Source organism: Myripristis murdjan, chromosome 22, assembly GCF_902150065.1.
Source record: "Myripristis murdjan chromosome 22, fMyrMur1.1, whole genome shotgun sequence".
NCBI classification, from domain to species: Eukaryota; Metazoa; Chordata; class Actinopteri; order Holocentriformes; family Holocentridae; genus Myripristis; species Myripristis murdjan.
The window spans coordinates 18,810,348-18,835,445 of record NC_044001.1 but is presented as its reverse complement, the minus strand read 5'-3'; the positions used below and the strand labels follow the sequence as shown (position 1 = coordinate 18,835,445).

At 43.0% G+C, this 25,098-nt stretch overlaps 1 protein-coding gene across 3 annotated transcripts; it reads right to left on the bottom strand.

Annotated features, from left to right (window-relative positions):
- Positions 1-16,051: 16,051 nt before the first annotated feature.
- exd1 (exonuclease 3'-5' domain containing 1) lies at positions 16,052-22,134 on the bottom strand. 3 transcript variants are annotated; one of them, XM_030081741.1, is made up of 11 exons: positions 21,840-22,134; positions 21,493-21,561; positions 21,305-21,338; positions 20,794-20,876; positions 20,639-20,712; positions 20,399-20,485; positions 20,179-20,283; positions 20,020-20,100; positions 19,759-19,902; positions 19,485-19,676; positions 16,052-17,896 (listed from the first exon to the last, which is right to left on the bottom strand). In XM_030081741.1, exons 1-11 carry the CDS (start codon positions 21,961-21,963, stop codon positions 17,192-17,194), a joined length of 1,698 nt encoding a protein of 565 aa, XP_029937601.1. In that variant the 5' UTR covers positions 21,964-22,134; the 3' UTR covers positions 16,052-17,191. The 3 variants fall into 3 exon arrangements, with proteins under 3 accessions (XP_029937601.1, XP_029937605.1, XP_029937604.1); XM_030081745.1 differs by having other exon boundaries at positions 20,020-20,055; XM_030081744.1 differs by having other exon boundaries at positions 20,800-20,876; positions 21,840-22,133.
- Positions 22,135-25,098: the final 2,964 nt, after the last annotated feature.

Here is a 25,098-nt window from a genome sequence, read left to right as displayed (position 1 = left end):
TTAGCATAATGCACTTATTAATTTATGTCATGAAGATTTATGTTGGTTTATTGAGATGGGTAAACTATTCTTGAAATCAACAGATACACAAACTGAGTTGAAGCAGGTATACACTTCCACTACATCCTTGTTGCTGAGCCTGTCTCATTAAGGAACATCTGTAGAGGCAGATACTTGTAACTGTGTCACTGAGACCTATATAGGTGCGAGCGCTGGATTAACACAGCACGTGAAGTACAGTAGGCAGCGCTGCATGCTCGCAGACCAAACTCTGTATGATATGTTGGCGCTGATAAGGCTCTGAGAGAGCAGCAGTGTGTACCCTCTCACGGTAATTACAAACAAAGTGCTATGAGAAGCTTATGTAATCCCTGAGGAGCTTTGAGCTGACCTGTCACACAATGCTGCTCACCGAGCCTTTCGTCTCAGTGGTCAGATGCCGGCTAGACGCTAATCGTGGTCATCAGGAGTGAAACACTGGTAATATCATGCAAGCGATTAGTGATTTTTGTAGGGTAGTATTTGAAAAACACTGTTTTCTTAACCAGTGATCAGAAGCACCTGATGTTCTATGAGTTAACTCAATGGACCACTGTGTGCTGCTGCACATTGTGTTTATAATGCCACGCTGGTGTGTTATGTGTGTGATCTGGCCTTAGAGTGTTTGTTTTATGTAAGGAGTTAAATTATTTTTTGCTATGCCGTCTACTTTTTTTTATTGGGCCAAACTGTTCAACAGCATTCACTGATTGAGACTTAAATTTGCAATTGTGTTGACCTGTTGGTGAATATTTAATGTGCTGTTGTTCACATTTCATTTTGCATATTGAATTGGAATCGGCGCAACTTTGCTTTCCACAGCCGAGTGGCCCTGGCGGTGACAAGTGTCCACTGGTCTGTTTGTGTCACCCGCTCCTCTAACAGCCGTCACCCTCCGCCCTCCGCCCCCCGCCCTCTCACCCTCACCCCATCCTCAGCCTTACCCTGAGCCTGGGAGCGGAATTCTGGGAACATTTTTCCATGTGAAATGCCGAGGTCCAGTCGAGGGGTGTGACGCCACTGCATTGTTCCAGCAGCAAAAAAAGGAACCGCTTGTGATGAGGCCAATTCCTGTTGGTCCCAAAAAAACAGGCACTTTCTCACACCGACTTCCTTCCTCATTGGACAGCACAAAACAATCCCAGACTGGCCAGCAGAGAGAGAAAAAAGAAAGAAAGAAGGAGAAAGGGAAGGAGAGACAGAAACAGAAAGAGAACAGGAGAAAGATGGGTGTGCTGGGAGTGTAAGAGGTGTTCTATCAGTCTGTGCAGATTGTTTATCTGTGAGTGTCTCGGCAATCTCCAATATTCACCTGATTCTCCTACAAGGGTAAAATTTCTTTATCTGCAGGCACAGACGCCAGCAAAACTTGTTTGCCAGTAAGCATTGTATGCTATCCTAGTAACAAACAGCAAGCTGCTCTTATCTTTACGGCTCGTATGATGGCCATCATGAGTGAATCTCAATACACTCTGCTTTTTACTGTCCCACAATGTTTACCTTTGGCTCTGGTGTGAGGAGAACAGGCGGTGAATGCAGGCTCGATCTCCAAACCATGATGCTATCAAATATACTTTTAGGAAAACTACTTGTGACACATAGGGAAAACAGAGAAACAGAATGAGGAAAGAATGAGAGAGGGCCGGTGAAGCCCAACTGATTGAAAGAGCAGGACTCAGGAAGCACCTGCCTGTGTGGAGGGCCGTGCGTTTATCTGACCCCGCTCACATCAGGTGGTTTCCTTGTTTACGTTATCTCCCCCAGCTCCCTGTGGCCCAGCCCCTATTGGCTGCCCCGGGCCACTCCTTTTTCCACCACATTCATTGATCTTAAGAGGGTTTGCCACTTCCCCAATTCTCCTTTCCCACCAGAATGACCGTGGAGAGGAGAAACACGCTGGCAAGTTGAGGGTGTGTGCGTTTGTGTGCATCTGAGAGCATTTTAGCATAAATTCACCGGTGTGAACCTCGCGTCCCGAACCCTCATCTCTCTAGCTCTTACTGGAGGAAGCGGTTTAACAAGCTAAAACTGAAAGCCTGGCCTCTCACCTCTGTCCTTACAGCGCAAACACGGCAGCCTTGAAGACTGCTTTCCTTTTCCTCCTCTTGCCTGATACTTGAGCTCAGTGAAAACAAGCACGCTCATCAATCAGCCTGAACGATCGTCCTGATCCTGCTGTCCTCCGTGTCACCTGTATTGCTTAACCCTAACCCAGCTGGCAAGATTTAAACACCGATAGACCCCGAGGTCAGGATTTTCATCCCTGGAATCATTTTCTCTTTTCTCAGTGAAAATGCAGCATCATTTTTAAGGCTGAAGTAATTGAGTTGTACTGTAGCTGACACTCCTTCTCCCTTGTTGATATAATTATGGTTAAATTGCTGCTTGGCATGGTAATGACTGCAGGTGGGCCAGGCACAGGTGCTGTCTGTAATTACAGTACACATGAGATCCAGATATCATTATCTGAGCTAAATACATATAATCGACCTCTGCAGATGCACTTCTAAACTGTTTTATCAAATGTTCATTCTCACAGGAAAGTGGATTGTGCCTTCCGTGTGTGTGTTTGTGTGTGTGAGTGTGCTCACACCTGCATGCACATGCTTCCCTACTTGGTTGCGTGGGTGGTACCCTGCCCCTCCATGCTGGTGGAGATGTATTTGTCCTGGCAACATTTTAGTGTTGGTGACGTCACAGAGTCTGCGTTAGTAAGCCAAGTGGCTCACAGAGGCATGGCCGGTACCCAAGAAGCTTCATATCTCAGTCAGCTGAGTTATGACTCTCCAGCCCACCGCTGTGTCCTATGAATGTAACCTAGGACTGTTTTATTTACCCTTGAGTATCCTTATCATAGACGGAGACAAGATGCATACAGATGAGACACATGTGTACAAGATACACACAGTTTACAGTCCTCAGTCCCAGCAGACCCCTCACCATGGACATTTTCCTTCCTAGTCAGTCACCCCGCGCCCCCTTCCCCCCTCCTCTTCCTCTATGCGGACCCCTGCATGGCCTTTCAGCGGCCCTGCTTTCCTTACTATCTTGTTATCTCAGCAAGTGTTTCCTGCGAGCACCTCGCTCCTCTCGGGGACATGTGGTAGAGCTCGCGCTGTGTTACGTCCACGGGGTATTGTTCTCCCACAGTTTGCCCATCGTAAATTAGCTGGAAACGATTTGTCAGACATGAGAAGGGGAAAGAGCCGGGAAAGGGAAAAAAACAACAACAGAAATCAGGGCCTTGATGTGGCCTCAGCACTGAACCATACATCGAACAGATATGTTAATGGGCCTCTCTAATTGCTGCAATTCAGGCCATTATCCAAAATCCCCAACTACGGGCTAACTGGAAGGAATTTTCACATTTTAACCCTGCTTTCAAACGCTTAATCTGATGTACAAGGCAAATGCCAATTGTTAGCATTTCCATATTTGTCATACAATGTGATTCTTAAAGGCTGTTCCACTCAATTTGTTTAATAGACTACACAACTTAAAAAGGTAAGTTTAATTCAAAGTTAGTTTTACTTAAGCAATTAAGACTGCCATTTGACATTGAAATATGATGAGCTGAACTTTATTGACCTAATTCATGATAAATTATGCAATTAGGAAATGTATTTGTGTCAACCACTTACATGTTGAGCAAATGAAGTGTGTTTATTTGAAACCACTCAAAGAAGCACCCCTGTTTATTCCGCAGGGTGATTCCTATTGACCATCAGCATGACCCTCTTTAATGAGGGAATTCCTGAACATCAGAGGATGTCTCACGCACATCCTGGCCCTTAATCAGTCCCTCATGCTCTCACCTAGATCACCAAGGTCACGCAGAGGTGACCTATTCCAGGCGAGGTCACACATCCTTCTACTCCTTCAATCTCCTGATAGAAACACGTGGCATGGCACAGGGAGCTGCCACAGGGAGCATCGATACCCCAAAACATGTCACTCCCAATTTCAATGCCTTCAGCTGGGCTGCAGCAGAGAATTTGTGACTATGGACGTATGCCTTTTCTGGCCTCCTCTTGCTTTTCTGTCAAGCTCCTCCGTGTGCCATCCCCTACGGGAATCCCAGTGTCACAGCCAGTGTTCCCATGGATGGAAATTACCTCCAGGGATGCAGAAATTGACATTGAGGAGAGTGGGACCAAAAAGTAAAGGTCTTTAAACAGTCAAGAGGCCTGTCAGAGGGGCAAAAAAAAAAATGCTATAAACTATGTCGACAACATCAGCATGCCTTCAGCTGTGACATGGGAACCCCCCAGCTCTACGCCTGCAGCCATCCCCCCCTGGACAGGGTGGGCAGGTCACACATGAGGCCCTCTTTCGAGTGCCGGCAGCTGGGTCCCTCCCTGCTACCTCATGCCAGGCCAAACTATGCTGGGAACCAACTAAGTTAAGCACACAACCTTGAGATCAGCCCTTGGTGCACATAAAGCCTCCGTCAATACACAGCACGGCTTTTGATATAAGGCCAAATAAGTAACAGTTTTACAAAATTGCTTGGATAAGGAAATGTTGCAAGGCAAGGGAAAAGAGACCCTGGCAATAGTTTGGAACATGAAAAATGACTGTGATTCAGAAGGAAAACAACTTCCCCCATCGTAAAATAACAGTATTCCTGCAACTGTAGGGGAAATCAGAGGGAAGTAGAAGTAAGTTCCTCCCTTATATGAGAGTGGATTGTTCTCTGGCTCTGATTGTTTATGCAAAGCTAAGCATGTTTGCTTTAAATTATGTCACAATGTATCACAGGCGTGCCTCCATTTTTGCACAGGAATAAATACTGTATGCCTCATTGAGAATGAGTGTGCATTTGTTTAGCTCTGCATCTCTTGGATTTCCTGACTGGTGAGATTAACACTAGCAGACATGAAAAACACCACAAACCGAAGCTCATCACCAGAACAGTTAATCTAATCTAATCAGATACAATGCCCATTAGGATTTTTTTTCTTTCACCTTTTCCTGTTGTTTTTCTAGTAAATGGCATATTTATAACGTTATTTAATTGCATCAAAATCTCAGTGATCTCAAAATGGAAGTTGGCTACTTCCACCTGTGATGTGTTTCAAGTTTTGCCCCACAGTGTGTAAAGACAGGAGAGACACACACTGGTCTGGGTGCACCAAGGCAGAGGAGAGGATGGCCACTACCCCAGACTCCTCTCCGCCTGGCCTATTTTGTCCCATCATCAATCTGCTTAAAGCACTGTTACCATGGCACCCAGTATTCTGGAGGGAAAGATGGCACGATGACAACATTAAAGCAGTGATGTTTTGTGTGATGCTGGATGACATTGGAAGCCCAAAACGTTTGCTGGCTCCCTTTCCCTTTTGCTGCAGGTGTGTCTGGGGGAGAAACAAACATATTCAAATGGAACGGGACTGCTAGTTTGGCTCGGTGCTCTTTGGGCATCCCGAGTGTGTGAGGTGGACTTCTGAAAGCCTCTGATCTGGCCAGATAGTAGAGGCACTGCAGATGCAAATCTGGACAAGGAACAAAACACAAGGCAATTAATGGCAGGGGAAAGATAAATCAACAAAGGCATTTAAAGTTATTGACTGAATTGGTTAATTTAATTTTGCAGTGAACAATTTTCACACTTCGTCAGTTGTCTCTCACTCAAACGGTGCCTGAAGGATCTCTGAAACCATACTGAGGTTCAAGATTACTCACTGAAATTTTATTTACCCCATCATTTTCCATTAATGGTTTGCTATGAAACGCTACTATCTAGTAATTTCCAATGCTGTCTTTTGGCACAGAGTGGGCTAAAGAGAGCGATAGATTAAGCATCTGGGCCACATTCAAGCTGGTTCCTGTTTGTCCTATGGGACAGGGAGACTTCTTACTCCTTGTTGCTGCTGGTAAACCTATCAGGGCACAAAGGAGAATGGGACCTTCTCTAGACAACATGGCTCCTCCTAAGACAATGAGCCTGCGCTCTGGACAGAGGACAATGTGGGTGTCTTTGTGGACGACAAACCTTGGCTATATTGAAAATACTCAATTGGAATTTGCAGTCCTGTAACATCAATGTGAACTGCAGTGTCTCTGCCTCTGTAAATACATTAGCTGAGTTCAGTACCGTTGGTGTGATTAAGAAAGCGGTTTTCAAAGTGGGGTGCAGGGATTCCCAGGGGCCCTTAAGGGGCTTCTAGGGGGTCCTCAGCAAAATTAGGAACAGTTACATGTCACTACAATCTAATTCACTACAAATTAGGATACAAAAGACATATAACTGATTATTTTAGAATTATTTTAATCTCACTTTAAATCTATTTATCTATTTAAATCTAAATCTATTTGTCATGTCATGTCATGTCATCTATGCTCAGGTATGGCCTCTAAATAATGGCATACTTAACATAAACCAAAATATTTTTTTTCCAGGTCTGTTGGGCAAAATCACTTCAAATGGGAGCCCGCAGCTTAAAGAAAGCCGTCTTGGAGGTCCAGAGCATGAAAATGTCTTTTATTGAAATTTGCACTGCTTGTTCAGAATAACAACATCAGACTGGCCAGAAGAGAGGAAACTGGAGTTTGGATAAAACAGGCTTACATAAGAATAGAATAGTTATACATGATGTCATTTTGCTGTTGAAACAGAGTGACTTGGAGCCAACTGGCCCTCAGAGCTTTTGCTGCGGGTGACACAATTAAATTTGGTGGAAACTGTGTCATTTCCCCCGCTAATCTACACTCATTTCCCTCCATGTGGGTGTCATCCCCTGGTGTGATCCATTCATAGAACTGCAGGGGTTTGTCACTGTCAGACAGCACAATGTGCATTGTTCTTATGGGTGCCCCTGGCTGACAAGCGGAGAATAAAGACTGAAAGACTGATATATGACTGATGCATATGGAGAATGTCACTGACAGTCATTAAAGCTGACACAGTCTAATATGTTTAGTTTCTACAAAATTTGGCAGCAGCAAGTGCCAATAAATCCGTGAGTGTGCATTTTTTTTTTACTGCAAGTGTGTGTATGTGTGTGTGTGTGTGTGTGTGTGTGTGTGTGTGTGCATATGTCTTGAGGATGTGCCCATAGAAACAATCTAGATATGCTTTCCTGTGAAAGACTTTGGTGTGTATTTGTTGTATGCACTCATATATATCATTTAGTGAGCCAACATACAAGTTTGTGTTTGTGTGTGTGTGTGTGTGTGTGTGTGTGTGTGTGTGTGTGTGTGTGTGTGTGTGTGTGCAGGAAGGGGAAAGCCCATTCTGTATCATGTTATGTCACGGTGGCCCATCCCTACTGCATCCTGGTTCCCCGTGTGTTCCCACAGCCCCAAAGTCTCTGCATAGTTGGTGAAGCTACCTGTAACCTGTCCCCCCCCCAACCCATCCCACCCCCAACCCTCCCACCCCCTTCCTGATTAAAGTAAAACCTGGAAACCATATGCTTCACTTTTTCCTCTGGACCCTTCATAATAATAGGAAAGCGCTCTGGCCTCTGCCACAGACAGCAAAGTCACAGGCTTGATGGGAAACTGTGTGTCTGCAAAAATGTCTCCTTTTAGGGCTCTGTGCGCACTGTTATGTACACCCACACTTTCCAACCCAACATAAATTTCAATGATGAAATAGCATGCGGCTCTTATCTTTATTTATACAATATAACAGACTGTTTTCTACTTAAGAGAAAGGGGCTGAAGCTGACCTCTAGAATCCACATGGGCTTCTTCTCATGGAGAGAGGCAACTTGAACTGGATCCCTAAACTTGTTAAAATATGATAGTTTTGGAGACCTTTGCCTCAGGTGCATAACACTGAGTGCCAAGACAACCTGTTTTCACACAGGCCAGAATGACACATTTATGTGCGTGCTGACACATTGACGTGAACAGGCGCCAGTTTTTGTAGGTGGATCAGGTGTGGACAGTCTGGGTTCTTGCATTGCCAAGAGAGGTACAAGGTTAGCAGTCAGAACCAACTTAATGAAAGTCGGTTTATCAGATTTAAACACATTTAATCTGTGTTTTTACAGTGTTTATTTTATTGACACATAAGAGTAAATAGGCCATATTAGATGCCAATGCCCTGTTGTGGTTGTCGCTTGAATTTTATCCTTCCAAAGTCAGTGTTTTCTTTGGCTTTACACTCATTACAATGTAAAATCAGTTCAATTAGAGAGGTCCTCCTGCATTTAAAAAGGCGGTCTTTGCTGTTTACGTTCTGCACCCTCTCAGAGCCACCCTAACAACCTACTCATGCAAATCACAGCTATTGAGTTTGATTCTGCCTGAGCAGCGGTACAGCAATCACCCCTGGCTTGTTTTGGACAAGGAGGGTGCATGCTGATTTTCCAAGGATTTCACCCACTCTGTAATCAACCAATGGATTAACATCATACTCTGGAAGGGAAATGTGGCTCATTATCAGACACCATTACTGAACCATTACAGTGGAACAAGATGTAATCCATCACATACTGCAAAAAACACAAAAACAAAAATAAAGTTATTCTGGGCTCTTTTCAAACAATTTGGATCAATATGATCAACACCCACCTGAGATCAGCTCCATAAGACTATTAAAAAACAGCTCACTCAAAAATGCTAGTCATATCACAGTGGGTGTGCACTGGCTGACAGGGAAAATTTGTTTACTGAGTGTGCTAACCCTTTAGGATATCCTCTTAAGACACCTGAAGGACAGAGATCCAGCTGTGGAGGAGAGGATGACACAACATCCACACACCATTTCCTCCACAAATAACCAACCCGCCAGCCTAATACAGTATGCAAGTCTCTGAGAAAATCCCCAGGGTATAGCAAAGCATTGTAGCTGTAGCATCACCCCACTGTGACTTTATAGCTGCTGATATCTGATATTGTGTCAGCTTCATGTGTTCTCAGGGTCGGCAAATGACCAGACACATGATAACTGCTGTAAAACACCAGCTTGAGCAATTAAACAATACTACCAGTTAGTTTTCTTTACTTAATTGTGACAGATTGGCATGGGCTGCTCACTGCGGTGATAAGATACCCCCATCTATCTTGGTTTACCTAATGAACACGCATCTACTGGCACATAATGTCTCCTGCATGTGTTTAAACTAGTCTTATTGCTTATTGCTTTGCGAATTATTGCTTGGCTTCAATACAGTGCAGCACAGTGAGCAGCTTCCTTCTGTTCATATCAGATTTAGATTTAGTGACTCTTTACTGATTGAATGTTTTGAAAGTTACTTTCCTACAATTTGGTGTATTACCTCTTTGATTCAATTATCCATTTTCAATATTAGAATGCACAATTTTGATTAATTACTGGATAGTGAACAATACATGCATTTGCTTTGTGTTGTGGTGAAAATCCAGGCCAGTCTGGCCCTGGTGACTTCAGATGGTAGCAATAATTAGCCGTCCCACTTCATCCTCATTATACCAGCAGCACCAAAACACTTTGCTCTCATTAGGACCAAGCCATTGTGTCCCCCAGCAGTTAGCTGCCATTTTGCCTTCCCCATTACAGCACAAAGAGAGGGGAGGTAAAACAGTTTACCCACAAATCTCCCTCTGTGTGCCCACTGGTTCACTCTACTTATTCAGGCAGAGAAGTAAAGACCATCTGCTCATTTTATAGAACTCCAATCTCAAAACACTTCTTCTAGCCATTCACCAGTTCCATTACCCACAGCCAGCAGATTACTTGACCAAACACCAACTGAAACTCCCTCCAAAACACAGAGCTTTTTTTTTTTTTTTTTTAATCTAAAAGAAGGCCAAGGTTGATCAAACCACTGTTAGGGACAGAGGCCATCACTTTGAATGTGAATATGTGAGCCAGTGAGCCTTTGCTCCTCATCTCACACTGGCGCAAGATGAATGGCATCAACCAAGAAGACGTTGGACAACACAAGAGTTGAGGCATTAGTGCCACTAAACTGGCTATAGATGGGCAGCTGCTCCTGCCTTCCTATAGCCAGGCGAAAAATGGCCAAAAACATACTGTATACACAGTTAATGAGCTGCAGGCCATAGCACATACAAATAATTTTTGAACAGGTTTAGAGTGGTAACCAGTTCATTGTTTTGCTGGGTTTTCTAAAACTTGGCTTGAGTTGGCTCAGGACTTTCTCTGATACACTTTTCACAGGATTCAGCCTAGTTCCCCCTTCCTCTGTCCTGCCCCCCTTCCAGATACAAGTTCTGGGAATCTGGGAGTTTTCCATGCATGCACCATGTAGTGCGGCCCTACAGTCTACATCTATGACTTCTTTGGGAAGTCACACACTGCTTCCTCCAGCCTGTTTGATCGCACACCAGGTGGGGCCAAACAAACACACATTAATCTGTGCTTTTTATGAATATTCAGATACAGCTGTCTGGGACAAGGAGATAGCAGCTGGTGTGCTTGGGCCCCGCTGATATCCCAGTGCCATGCCTGGACAGAAGCCCCTGCATCTGGGCCAAGACAGGCACAGCCGGCCCTGGCAGGCCCAAGCAGGCCCAGGACCTCCCCAAATCCCACCACTGACACCATCTACACATGGGTGGTCAAAGACTCAATAGAAACCTTTAGCAGCCTGCCATAGATACATGATGACATTTACAGTATGCCACTACCATGGTGACAAATGTAGTTGGGTATATGACACTACAAATGGCAGATTGAAATGTATTTTGTGCATATGTCTGCTAATCCTCTATACGCATTCTACATTGCTGCAGTACAAAGAATGCTGCTTTAGATTTAGATTAACAAAGATGTACTGTATTGTCATATCTGAACCTTGTTTGGAATCACATAGATGAACAAACTGAATAATGAAAAAGTAGTCATCTATTGGTCCAATATTGATCAGCAAACTTTTTCCATCACTGTATAACGCTGAGAGATGTCTACTCTCTTAAGTGCAGCTGTGAAGTACATATGGTTGGCGATGTTGTTCTCATATTATTGTATTAAAGGCAGGTGCTGAAACAGATGGTATCGCTTTGCTTATCACATTTGAGGGTTTTGTTAAGGAATCAACAAAAAGCATATCAAATTGAACTGGATATCAGCTAAGTGAATTATAAAGACATGTTCCTGACTTCACTCATTCATGGCACAGAAAGCCAGAGCAATTCTGTGACTGGCAGGGTTTGACACTCGGCTGTTTGGGAATCAATAACTTGGGTGCCCAAAATCCATGATGGTCACATTTTTCATTATGCCTAAATGTCATATTGGCTTAAGGTGGCATTTACATTTTCCCTGATGACATGAATGTAATTTGGCCTTTTTAATTACCAAACTTAATCTCATACTAATCCACTGATATTGCCACAACAAGTAATGCAAGTACGGCGGGCTGTTTCAAAGACAAAGCCTGCTCTGGTGAAGGAGTTTGTGTTTGGTGTGCCTGGCGTTGGTGCCTCCCTCGCAGTCTGCTGGTTGGCCCTGACAACACAGCATCGCAGTGCCAGGCTGTCAGCGTGCCAGGCCCAAAGAGCAGCTGCCAGGCCAAACCAGCGGGCACTAATTCAGCCAACCACAGGGAGCCCCCGTCCGCCCCTTCTCCTCCCAGTCCCTCCCTGTGGCTACAACTACCCCTCTTGCACACACACGCACAAACACACACCTTCCACAATGCAGGCTTTAATTATGTCAAACCTGCCAAAAGCTAATCTCTCATCTTTTTAATCAAAGACATTTGTAGCTGTGGATGCTGCCAGTATTCTGATAACTAATTACCAGAAATACTGGCGAATAAACACCTTTTCTTTTGAGCAAGAGTGGCCTTTCTCAATCAAGCAAAGCCTGAAAATCTCTCAAAGCTGATGATGCAGGAAAACCTGGAAGACAGTTTTTCCTGTTCATACCCATGGATGATGTTGCAAAAGACCAATAATAGCTACATGAACACATCGCTGAGTTGTCTCCCAGCGTATCATTTGTAATTTTATTGCCAATTATTTTAATTCCATCTTTAAAAAAAAAAATTCTCACTGGGGGGCTTGCATCATTAATTTGCATGCTTGTCGTTGACACATGTCCATGTTCATTTGTGTGAATCATTAACATCCCGCTCGTTTTGTCATTATCTCCTGTGAATGAGAGTTAAGTCACTGAGCCTTGGGGACTACGGCCAGGCCAGGTTCTCTGTGGTTGGTAAAGTGAGGGCCAAAATGCTTGGAAGCGTTCAGCTGCTATTCCGATGTACTAGAGTTTCTGGGGTTAAATCCTGCTGCGTCCTTAGCCTTTGAGATTGGAAGGGCAAACTCTGTTTTTGTCAGAAGAGAGAACTGAATTGGGGATTGGGGTATCTTGGTGGCTTAGTTGTCTAAGCTGCGTACCAAATGCCTGTGGTGGGTTAACTTTGCAACCTTTGCTGCATGGCATCACTGTCTCAATCCAAATCTTACATGTCTCTCTATTGTGGACCATCAGCTGAGGGCAAAAATACTAAAAATAATCTTACAAAAGAAGAGGGAGTGGACAATAGAGGTACAGCGCCTTGGGGTCCCAGAGCAGATCTCACAATAGAGGTTTGAAAGGCCTCTCCTACTCACACACACACATACATACACCCTTCTGACAGTGTTCACCAGTGGGGTCGTATTGTATAAACACGGGCTCAGCAGAAGACAGTCATTCCAAAGACCTACTCCTTCTGCACAAAACAAATTCTCATCTGCTCCCTCACCTGTCACTCAACCTATTTCTGAGCTCGTCTGCTCCAGCTGAAGGTCACAATATGGCTGATTCCTTTGGAGAGCCTCTGTAGGTCCCTGTGCGCCATGCTGCCTGTGTAAACACGGAGCAGCAGTTCATAAAGATTCTGATTGTGTGTGTGTGTGTGTGTGTGTGTGTGTGTGTGTGGGTGGGTGGGTGGGTGTGTGTGCATCTGTGTGCGCATGTGTGCATCTTTAGGGGTGATCACCGGCCTTCCTGAGCTGGGTTTCATTACGGAACTGACCGCAGGGACACATACCGTCAGTAAGGCACTGCTGAAATATTGATGCTGTGTTTTGTTTTTGCTCTACCTGAGTGGTCATCTGGATAGACTGGCCGTTCTCACGTTAAATATTCATTCTCCTGCTGAATATGACAGAGAAAAAGAGTGCAAAAGGGGCTGATTTTTCTTGTGTGTAAGAGACGGGCAGAGAGATGGAGGTTTGAAAGGGGGGGTTGAGCTGGGTTGAATGCTCATCAGTCATCACTAAGTTTTTCCTAGCAGATGGAAGATAGGCCAAGACTACAGTGCTGTGTCACGGAAGAACTCGATAATTGATGATATCACCCCCATCCTAAAAGTACAAAGGGTTTACATGTGGTTGCATGAATATTTAAACGGAGATTATTTTGTTGACACGCTTTTAATTTGTTGTGCCACAGTTCTGAACTGCCACATCGTGCCTATCAATCTATTTCTTTGTCCACCACTGCTCAGGTAAGACCAGCGGATCATGTTTCGCTAACAAGCCAATCAAATTAGTCACTTCTGTTCAACTCTGCCACCTCAGGCTAAACTCGGACAACAGACCAACTCCCCGCTCGGAGATGCGGCTGATTTCATTCAGCTTCGTCAGGCCAGTTGAGAAACGTCTATGTGGCAGCGCTCGATCATCCGCGCCTCCTGATCATTACAGAAGGTAAACTGAGGACAAATTAGAGGAGCTCACTCACAAGGGGATTACTGACTGCCCAGTGGCCCAAAGTCTGTGTTCAGCTCTTCTCTCCTTTCGGCTCAGTGTGTTAATAGAGAAGTGCACAGTGAACTGAATAAGCACTTAGCTAGATAACTCAACTGTGAATTTTAATGATGTGCTTAGGAGTGCAAACCAGATAACAAGACAATTCTAACAAGGTGACATCTAAAGGGAGCGGTTTTCCGTAAATTATCCCTCCTCTGTACAGTCTGTACTTCATAATTAATGAAATCCTATTAATTATGAACAAATCTGTAGCCCAACACTGATCAAGGGGAGGGACAGTTGCCTTGGAGTACTGGCCTGTTCTGAATACCACGTCTCCTCAGTGTTGTTAGTAACTGGAGCCCCCTCAGGATAATGGTAACATGGCAGAAAGTAAATAAAGTGGTGGTGGTGGGTAAGGATACACAATACCACTTGTACTGGGTTCTGTCACAAAGGGGACACAAGCCAAGGTGATCAATAATGCAGTTTGGCACATGTCTGGATTGTTTTGTGGACCAACACATTTCTATTTTGCTTGTTTCCACTGACAGTGCACTTTGGATGGATAATGGCAGGCCTAATAACAATTCAGACCTGTTGCACAGTTCAAATAAGCAATCATCTATAGTCAGTATCTACTATTTTAAGGGGTGTAGTTGTAGCAAATCAAAATAGTGAGTAACTGTCTGTGAAACAATTTTTTATAGACATAATCATTGTTTATGGGTGACCTATTTTCATTACACCTTGAGCAAACAGCAGGCCTCCTGGTTTCCACTGCACGTCAAAACAACAACGACCCTAACTCAGTTGAACCTCCATTTTCGGATGCAAAATCAACACAGCTGGACATCCTAAAGTTTGTGTTTATGTCTGTATGCTACCTTTCCGACTTGAATCTAAAAATAGGTTAGCCGCATCCTGCTGCGTTGCTGAAGGTGCAGTCATCTTTCCCTCTGAAGGACACAACACTGTCTGAAGTTTGGGAGCTGGGGGCAAGAGGGAGGAAGCGGCGACTACCGTGTGACAAGCGCCCTGTTCCTTCCTCCCAGGCCTGAGAAACAGGAAGTGGAGCTCATAAGGCATTATTGTGACGGACAGGAAATGCAAGGTCCTCTAAAATAAGAGCCCCTCTCTGGCTATCAATGACAGGAGCCCGTCCTCCACAACCCCACAGAGACACGTATTCTGGCCCCCCAGCAGAGTGGCGCAGATACATACAGACTCAGAGAAGCACACAATAAGCTGTCAGCATGCAACCATACAAGACAACATTTTACAATCAAGTGCACGCAGATTTGGACTGCATGCCATTAAGTGTTTTTTTTTTTGTTTTTTTTTAGAGTTCAGTGGATTTGAAGATTCACAAATTGGAAGAGTAAAGCAGGCGGGAGGAACAGTCAAGCTACAACATGAGACTCAACCAGTTCATGTTTGAAGATACTGAAAGATGGCATCCTGTATTTTTCCCATACACAAAATAATCTGCTTTGAGATGATTTGTTAAACCTTTGTTCCATGTTGAGCTCAGCACCACACAGTTTGAGACCAGCTAGAGCAGTGTTTCAAAAGGGTTAAGGGAGGCATATGGGTAGGATCCACCCTGCTTGTCCTTAGCAGAAGCTGAGGAGGAGCTGGTTGCTAAGAGAGATGCTAAGGCTTTGTGCCGGGCAACCTCCCAGTTAATTAAAATCCTACTTTATCTATTTTGTGCTTTCAATTAGAATGCCCTGGCAAGGGCCCAAGCCTCTGTATGTAGATAACCATGGCAATAAGATGTGATTAATGCAGGGGGCCCATTTATGGCACAGGCTTCAGCAATGCCCTGCTGTTGTTTCCATGCCTTGTTTTGTCTTCGTATCCTGTTTTGATCCCAGGCACCACCTCTCATGATGCAGGCAAAATGGCTGCGCAGTGCCTGTCTGTAAAATCTGCATGGCACCTCATCCAGAACACTGGATAAGATCTGCTTTATGTGCCCTTGTAGTGCATGGCAGGTGCTGGCCACTTGTGATCATATTCATCTGATCTACAGCGATGACCAAAGCTACAGACAGCCAATAACAAAGTCCAACTCGTGCCAAGTCTAATGGTTTTCCAGTCAGCAGTAATCAAAAGAACCGTCAGCTAACAATGTTTTTGCTCAATTAACAGCAGATCCATCAGTGCTTGTCTCTGCTTTTCACCCTCAATTAACCGCAACAGAGAAGCCAAGCTGTACAGTCAATCAATCACGCTACGCTTAACACAATTAGGTGCAATGTGCATTTGGTGCTGTTTTTGGTTGTAGTTTGTGTTCCAGCAGCCAGTGTGTTTATTCTCTGGTTTTATCAGAGCTCATTTTGTGAAATATAAACAAACTAACTCTGAGAAACAACACTGTATTTCCATTTACCAAGCGAGCTGATTGGTGAAATTTACTGTATATTTTGCTATCAACATAACAACCTTCAGAATGCAATGAATTAACACTCATTGTCAAAGCAAAACTGAGCAAGATTTACAAGCAAATCACTAGATCCAATGAAATGCAAACAAAGGACAAACAAGAATAGCATGCCTTTTCTCATTAATGAACAAAAATATCCACTAGTATGTTGTGCATAATGCTTACTAAAAACCAAACTATATAAACAGTGCTTTTAACACACAATTGATTAAAGACAACCAATATGTTTTTGGCCACTAGTAGCACTAGTGAGTGGGAAGTGGATCCATGGATTCATAATAACAAGTACAAGAGCACTAATTTGGTTTTCAAGCATACACACAGAGATGTACAAGCACAATAAGAGTAAGAGTAAGTACAAAATATTGTACAGAGATGAGGACTTAGGGCCTATGGACCACTTCAGATTATACATACTCAACTACTCCTCTCTGCTCACTCAATTAGTATGTTACTGTAAGAACGAGACTAAAGTAAGCAGGAGAATACAAAGGCCAAAAAAACTGACTGTAATGTTGAGTGGAGAGCAGTTCTGGGTGGATAAAAGGAGACACTGGATCAACACTAGAACATTATGTGATTGGTCAAGAAAAGTAACATCAAAACAGTCAGTGATGGTTCAAATGTAGCGTTCACCTTAGCAGGTAAGTTTGCTTGCCAACCAGTCTTGCTATGTTACTTTCATTACAGTCCTACTGTGTATTAGGCTGTTCTGATAAACAATGTGCTGATGAACTAGCTGTAGTAGAGATGAAACATCACTGAAACACAACTAAGCTTCTCCACTGAGATTCAATTGTTAACACTGCAACCTTGTAAACCTTAAAAATTAAACTTTCTTCACCTTAATATTTTGCAATACAGTCTATGGGGTCTAACAAAGTATTCTGTCTGTAAAAAGGAAAACATAAATGCTCACCACCAACTGGTCTCACAGTGAGCATTTAGACAAAACAATGTTTACTGCCATCTAGTGGCCACTCCAGAGAAACAAAAACACTGGGAACAGCAAACACATTTACAGAGTATGTTTTAGGCTCAGGTTTCGCAGCACCTCTATGTCTTCCTGAAGGAGCTGAACGACTGACTGAGTGGAGACGAGAGGGACTTGGCCTCTGAGTTAAAATAGCCTCTTCCCAATCCAAGGGTGCTTCCAGACAGGGAGTTTGTGTTGTGGGTCAGCTGGGGCATCACGTTTTGGGCAGAACTGGAACTAAGAGTTGGAGCCGTCTCCATCCTCCCTGGACTTTCCTTGAGAAGCTGGGTTGGTGGTATCTGGACAGAAAAGCCTCTTCCTACAGGGGGGGAGGCAAGGAAGGATGACTGCTGCTCTTTCCCCAAGGGCCTCCCTCCACCCATTGTCTCCATCCTTACTCCCATGAGTCCTCGGCCTGCAGCTGGAGACACAAGTCTGTGGACAGGCTGTTGTTTCCTGAGGTCTGACAGAGCTGGGATTAGATCAGAATTAATGGCTGTAGACTGTGCAGAGGAAATATCAGTCACAGATGAGGGTTTTGTGGACTGCTGGTCATAGAAAAAGTCCACTTGTGCTGGGGAAGGAGCTTCCACAGTTGCAGGATCCTGGCTAGGTTCCTCTGCTGGAGGTGAGGTCTGGGTCTGATGTGAAGACTGCGGTCGTGGCTTGAAACGAACCAGCAGATCCTGCTCTGTGAGAGGGTAGCGGTTAGTGGCCCACTCCCTGCGCTCCCGACGCATGCGTTCCAGCTCTCTCAACTCCCTGGGCAGGGCCAACACACTGTCCTGTAGATACATGCAGGTACACAGGACATTTGTGCTTCCATATTGAAGACGTCATGACACCAGATTTCAGTGGTTGATACCAGTGCCAGTGAAATTCTTCAAATCTCATTACCTGCTTTGATACCATAGCGAAACAGAAATCACATTCAACACACTCACTTTATTTAAGAAGTCTGTATAAACATTAACAAGTAAATACAAACTTTGTGTTTCAAGTATTTAAACCTGTAGGCTATATTAGAATATGAATTATGAGTTACAAGTACAACAGCAGCCTGTAGCCTTCAAGCAGAAAACAAAGCAGCCCAACAAAATACTGATTTCAATTTAGAAACTGCATGAAATGTCCTGTTGTAACTAAGAATACAATGAAATGATTTTGAATTAGTTATGTAAACATGATTGCAGCTTACAGTGTTTCAACAATTTAAATATACAGACGAAGGCTACATCAGAAAAGAACGCCGAGTTACAGAGTGAGAGATCAATCTGCATCGATACTAAACACACTAGTATTGTTACTGTTTCCAAAATTTTGGATGAGATTGGTATCTCTGTATTAATTGTTATGAGATCGTTACTCATATTGGACTATACAACAGGTCCTAAATTCTGATAGGCCAAGTCACATTTGAAGCTGTTATAAGACACGTGACAAACGCCCACCTGGGACCACATGACAGTGGTAGTTCATATGTTAACACACTGAGTAACATTTGTCTATTATCATCAACAGAAAATAAAAGATTAATTTAATATAACTGCTTGTTCTAAACCTTTGTGTATTACTGGCATTTTAGAAAAGTAAAAAGTTACACAATACAGTTCAAACAGGAACTGTTAGTCATTTATTGCTGAAATCCACAGTTTCCACATATTCTTCTGGGTCACACAAGGTTCACAACAGTGTTATGCATCAAAATGATGCAGTGGTCGCCTAAATGTTAGAGAAAACAGTTTGTGACCAGATGGCTGCCAGCTTGAATCTCCAGATTGTCTGAAAAATACTTGCTGAAAGAAGTAAATTGAAGATGCTCTTCAAATGCTGAAATTACCCACCAAAAATAATTTTAGTTTTTGATGTCACCCTACAAGTGTCAGTGTTAGTCAGTATGTAGACTCGAGCACTGTGTGAAACATGGAGTATGTGCAGATTTACTGTGATTCAAGTATAGTTTTAACTGCTGGACATAACCATCCAAGCACCAGATAAACAGATGTTAGTGCAACAGGCAGCCAATCAGGTGCCCATTTGACAGATAGCTACTGTTTAGCTTGTATTTGATTTGGTCACAATCTGAGTGAGTGAGCAGCAGAGACAGTCTGAAACTCGGCAAACACCAGGGGCGATTTGTAAGCCAGACAGTGAACTGTTAATCTGTCTAGCGTGATGAGTGTCCCTTATTGATTCATCTGCCAAAGACAAATTTTGCCAGTATTTGGCACTTGGAGGGTGTTAATTTTGGACTGTAGGAATTTGTGCAACCATGTCAGTGTGAAGCACAGCACTGCTTAAAAAACTAATCAGTAAATCTGAGTAAAATGGGGTAGGGGAAATTAATTATGTGCATGTTTATGAACTACCTACCATATTTATGTGCTCTACTTCTCCTGGTTCGTTGTAGCTGCTAGAGAGATACGAGTCCACCAGGTCCATGTAGTCGGTCATGAGAGTGTCTAACAGCACCAGTCTCAGAGGCAGCAGGTGGATCACTGACAGTGCCATCACCTTCAGCAGAGGCAAAGGGCATGGGCGCTTGTACCACAACTCCCTTTCCTCCTGTAAAACCAAGCACTTGTGAGTACACTGCATACAGGCAATAATATGCAAACATTATTTACTTCTAAATGAGGTTGTGTACCTTGGTGAGCTGTGACTTCATCTTTAGGGATGAGAGTTGGGAGGAGGGCACGTTCAGATGGAGACTCACCACCTCTTGCAGAGTACTGACTCGGTCTGGAAGGAAGCCCCCTGTCTCCGAGTAAAAGCACATAACATCTGCCACCTTTAGAGATCAGACAAGAGAAAAAAACAGAGGGTACAATTAGAGATGAGCCGTGAAAATCTCAAGGAGAGTAATGACATTGATTTCTTAAAACTGTTTCATAGTTGGCTACTGTACCTGTGTGTCGAAGACGTTGGTTAGACGTACACCAAACTGAGCCAGCAGGCATGCAGAGATGACACGGCAGTCATGAATGACCTGTGCAATAAGGTGCACTTCTCTTAATAACGATTTAACCTGAATTAAGAGTTTTATCGTATTGTTTACTGTGCTCACCTTCAGTATGTGCTTGTTTTCCAGGATCATCGAAAGGCCATTCTTAAAGGCCTGGGCTCCGAGCACCAGGATGTCAAATAAGTATACCTTGTTTTTTGTGGCAATCTACAAAAAAATATTAATAGTCAGGCTTTTGTTTTTGGTGATGAAATAAACTGGACAAAAGAATGAATTGAACCAGGGTGTGTCTACCACAAACCCACTTTGTCTCTCTCCTCACCTGCAGCCAGCACAGTCTGCCTTGTTGGAACGCCTCGACCGCATCAGCTCCTACACCAATCAACCGCTGCTTCTTGATGTGCATCACCTATGGTGGTCAAAACAGAGCATGTCAGCTCAGGGTAAGGACAACAGTCAGAATCAGAATCGCTTTATTTGTCATTAAACATAAAGCTGGATGGAGAAAACCCATACGAGCAGGATTCATATCAAATTGAGTAGGCACAACAGTTCAACTTACTGCAGAGCCAAACTTCCCATGAAATTCATCAATGACCTCAAAGTTGATAACCACTTCATCATCTTCATCGTCATCTACAAACACACAATAATCTTTCTCAGTAATAAATTATTTACATTTAATGAAAAACCCTCACCCTTTTTTTTTCCACTTACACTCACCCAGCCTGATGCTTTTTCTGTACGGCTGAAACTCTTCTACAAGCAAGTGGTCTTCAAGTTTATAGCCAAGAGTTTCTCTGAAAAAAGATTGCATCTTTGAATTTATGGATTTTTTTCCCCCTTTTTTTTAAAATCCTGAATTTATTAGCAGCAACAACCAGCACTGTGTCTTGTCACCAATGCTCACTTGTGCTGATTGCTTAATTATGACTTAGGACAATAATTCAACAGTGTATAATACGCCTGTGTATATTGGTATACTTTTTACATATGCTCCATTTCTAATTTCTGTATTTACTGTTGACTATTTCTGTAGGACTCATGCACATATTTATACCTAATGCACATAATTTATTCCTTACATCTTTTTCTATTCCTGACATATTCCTGATATGCTTATAATATACTGTTCGCTTGAGAATTTGAGCAAATGCAGCGGACCTATCATCCAGTTTCCCCTTGGAGATCAATAAAGTCTGTCTGATTCTGATTCACAATTACTTACCTATCGCCACTGTTTGTCTTACCGGGAAATTCCACTGTAAATCAAGTAATAAAAGACATCTCAGACACCAAAAGATGACATGAAAGATCTATTGCTAACTATTTATCCCTGTTTAGCCCTCCTCAGCCCCCAATAATGAGGTTTAAGCTATCGTTAGCAACAAATAGTAAAACGTTAAAGCGACTCACCATTCACAATCTCATGCCCGAAGAACAGCTTCAGCCCAGGGACTTTTATTCCCTTCTCAACATAAACAACTGGAACAGTCAAAAAAGAAAAAGGAAAAAAATTCAGTCATATAATTGCATGCGTTGTGTAGTGACAAGACAATTCAACTCTGGGTAAAACCTTATAATACTGCCAGCTAACGGCAGCTAGCTAACTTCTGTGATATGTATGCTATTTCTCGCTAGGACACACGGAGGCAACACGACTACGACATAATATATAGCTAAGTTGTGACTCAAATTTGTATGTCTACTAAAAAAAAAAAATCACATGGTTTGACAGTCAAAAGCAAAATTAGCTAACTAACCGTCTGCTAAAAGCACCGTTTTGTTTGAGTTGATGCGCTGGACAACCCCGACGTAGGACGAAGTCTTGAGGGTCAGTTTGATAAGCTTTCCTCTGAAGATATCCAAGAACTGCAAGTCGTCCATGTTAACATTAATAAGTGTTGTTTCGGACAACAAAACAGTAAAGTTGTGAGTGTATTAGGTTGAAGTGTATTCGCTCATATTTGGTTACAGCAGCAGTAGTGAGGGACTAGCTACACCTTAACACCAGTGCGCTACCTCTACCGCGTGGCGCGTTCAAGTGCTTTTCTTTGGTTCCGATTTTCCACTTTTACAATCCTGGGTGAAACAACGAGCCATACTTTTGAGCGCTTTCACTCACAAATAGACGCCCTAACAATGTCTTTCATGTGACAAAATTATTATTTTAGACTTTGTTTTATGTTAGTGCACAGAGTCTCATTATGCAGAACAGAAGTCGCGAAACATAAATTTGCATTGATTCACACATTCATTTTCCGAGCCTTTAGCGTTGCTGGGTACCGGAGTACTCACTGCGCACAAGGCAGGGAAACATCCTGGACAGGTCGCCAGTCTATCCAAGAAATGTAATTATTAACAAACAAATAAATAAATGAAAATGTAAGCCTTGTTTGAATTGATAGCCAAAAATGCACAGGCACAACAAGCAAATGTCTGGCCACCAAAAGATCAACGTGGATGGATCAGCATCAACACCATGTCTTGGTCACAATAAGATTACATTCCCGTATTGGAGGGGAGATCATTATTGTGGCCCAAGTGAATGAATTTATAATAATAATAATAATAATAATAATAATAATAATAATAATAATAATACAATAGTCACTTTTGGTCATAGAGTGAAACAGCTAGCTTTATTTATTTATTTATTTATTATAATTTTTAATCTTCTAGGTGTCTGGCTTAGAGACATGACTGTGGGGTATGCATGGCCCATCAGTGTCCTGATCATGTAAATGAGGACACACTATTGTTGACATGAAATTATCCACCAGGGGGCGAACACTGCACATCTAATGAGCTGGTGGTGCTAGTTATTGAGCTTTTGTGCCTTGTTTTGGGTTTTTGGTGAACTAATTATGATTATGGTACACTTTCTAAACAGGGCTGATTCAAAAAAAAAAAAAAAAAATACAGACAATAAATAACGAAAAACTAATGATTCTCAGGCATCAAACGTAATCTTCCTATTTTTGGCTTCTTAAACTAAATTTGCCATTTGAAAGGAAAAGGAAAAGTTTCCATCTCTTCAGGAAAACGTCCAACCACAAACAATGCTCTTGTTCTTGATGCATGTTGTTGGTCCATCACTCTTTTGTCTTTTCAGGCGGTCATATTATAGAGAGTCCAAACACATTTGCCAAATTTCCGGGGCCATTTTGTTGGACCCTGAAAGCAGACCAGGAACTGCTCAGTACAGAGAAAAGCTGTCATCTAATGAAATAGACTGCACTCTATTTCTTATTTAGCCTATCCAACTGAAATCATAGGAAGAACTTCTTTAGCCAGTGGTGTATAAAATCAGAAGCAGCACTGAAGTAGGATAAGTTTAACAAATTTGGAAAAAGCTGGATGAACTCACTCCTCTGGTAGAAATAAGAGCTTTATTAAATTCTCCCTCTTGGTGCTGTCTTTGTACAGTCTATCAAGTTTGCCAACACCAGAATTATTGCCTCAAGGTTGGAGGGTGACTCAGACATGGAGGCAGCTACACCTGTAACACAAGCATTTGCACTTACATTGATTCTACACATTCCCTTACAGTTCTGTGTATACAATACGCTCTAACTTTGATTTAAGGATTAAATTTGTGAAAGCAAAAGTGAAAGCAGAGGTAAAACAGTTTCTAGCCACATGGGGGCAGGCTGAAGGCACTGCAGACCTTCAGACAGCCTGTGTGGGCTCAATGTCATTGTTGAGATAGCAGCTGCCGCACTGAGGAGGGTAGACAACACAACAGTATCTCACTGGTGATAGCCAGCTGCCAGCAGATGAGAAGTTCTCATGAGCCTACCCCACCTCTGCAATGAAACGAACAAACTAAAACGCCCAGGGTGGCACTTAATCAAATGGAGCACACGCAGTAGGATGCAGAATGCACAGAGATGTCCAGATTTGAGCACAGATTGTAGACATTAGTCAGTGCCTTTGTCAGCATTAAGGCTGTGGTGTGTATTGCTCCTCTTGAGCCTACTCAGTCAAAGTCAGGAGATGGAAAGAGGCAAACATTCAGCATCACGAAGAGCTAAACTTGATCAACAGCGTTCCTTTTTGGCCAAATGAGATTCTTTATGGCTGAAGAAAAGCTGCGATACACCCTATTATAGCCAGACTATGTTGTTTGCAAGGGTTGTCACATCATCCATTGTGGCATATATGCAGGTCAGGTTTTGTTATTTGGCATGGTAATATTCATTGGTCTGCATGACTAATCCATAAAAAAGCTCTGTATTAAGATCATTTATTGCCATCTTGCTTATGGTCCTCGGAAGCCAAGCAATGGATTATGTTCTCGAGCGAACAAATGTGAAACAACTCATTGTTATTCATATTGGCATGCCGTCTACACTGTGGAGACGCCCTTATCACAGAGCTCTGTTCTCCACCCGGATGAGTGTTGATTAGACTCAGCAGACTTCTTAAGGCTTGCAGAAACATCCTCTTTGGATCCCCCTATGGTACAATGGCTTTGTGCTGCATATAGGCCATAATGGACCGTCCAGCCACTGCCAGCTTTAGAGGAAAGCCCACCCTTTCCTGTCTGATAGATTTCTCAGGAAAAAAAAAAAAGTTGCTCTAGTATAGGGAAACCACAGAGGGAATTACCTCTCACAGGGCTTCCAAAACTTATTGATGTCAAGGACCTCAGAATGCATACATTTTAATAATCCAAGGACCCTCATTTGATATGCTACTGATTGACCTGCCCCATTAATAAGGGATGACTCAGACAATATGGATATGATTTGACAAACAGGGCAAGTGTCTGTTATAGGGGCATTATAATGGAGAGAGTTGCAGCTGCAGTTTATACTTCAATGAGTCACAAGTAAGAAGGAAGTGGGCTGTTTTGATTTCAGAGAATGCATTGCAGTTACCAATCACTCAATATGTACATAAAAAAAAAATAAGTGCACAAATGAGTAGATAGATAGATACATAGATAGTTAAAGATTAAATGACCCAGCCCTCTCTGCCCCATGTGAACTACACTTTACACTGCACCATCTCCTC

What these genes read in the sequence shown, in the direction of transcription:
- exd1 (XM_030081741.1), bottom strand. Translation starts at nt 21,963, where the DNA reads ATGGACGACTTGCAGTTCTTGGATATCTTCAGAGGAAAGCTTATCAAA. An exon ending in CGGGCATGAGATTGTGAATG is followed by an intron (nt 21,339 to 21,492) that starts GTGAGTCGCTTT and finishes CTTGATTTACAG; the next exon opens with TGGAATTTCCCGGTAAGACA. An exon ending in AAAACAAGCACATACTGAAG is followed by an intron (nt 20,101 to 20,178) that starts GTGAGCACAGTA and finishes CTTATTGCACAG; the next exon opens with GTCATTCATGACTGCCGTGT.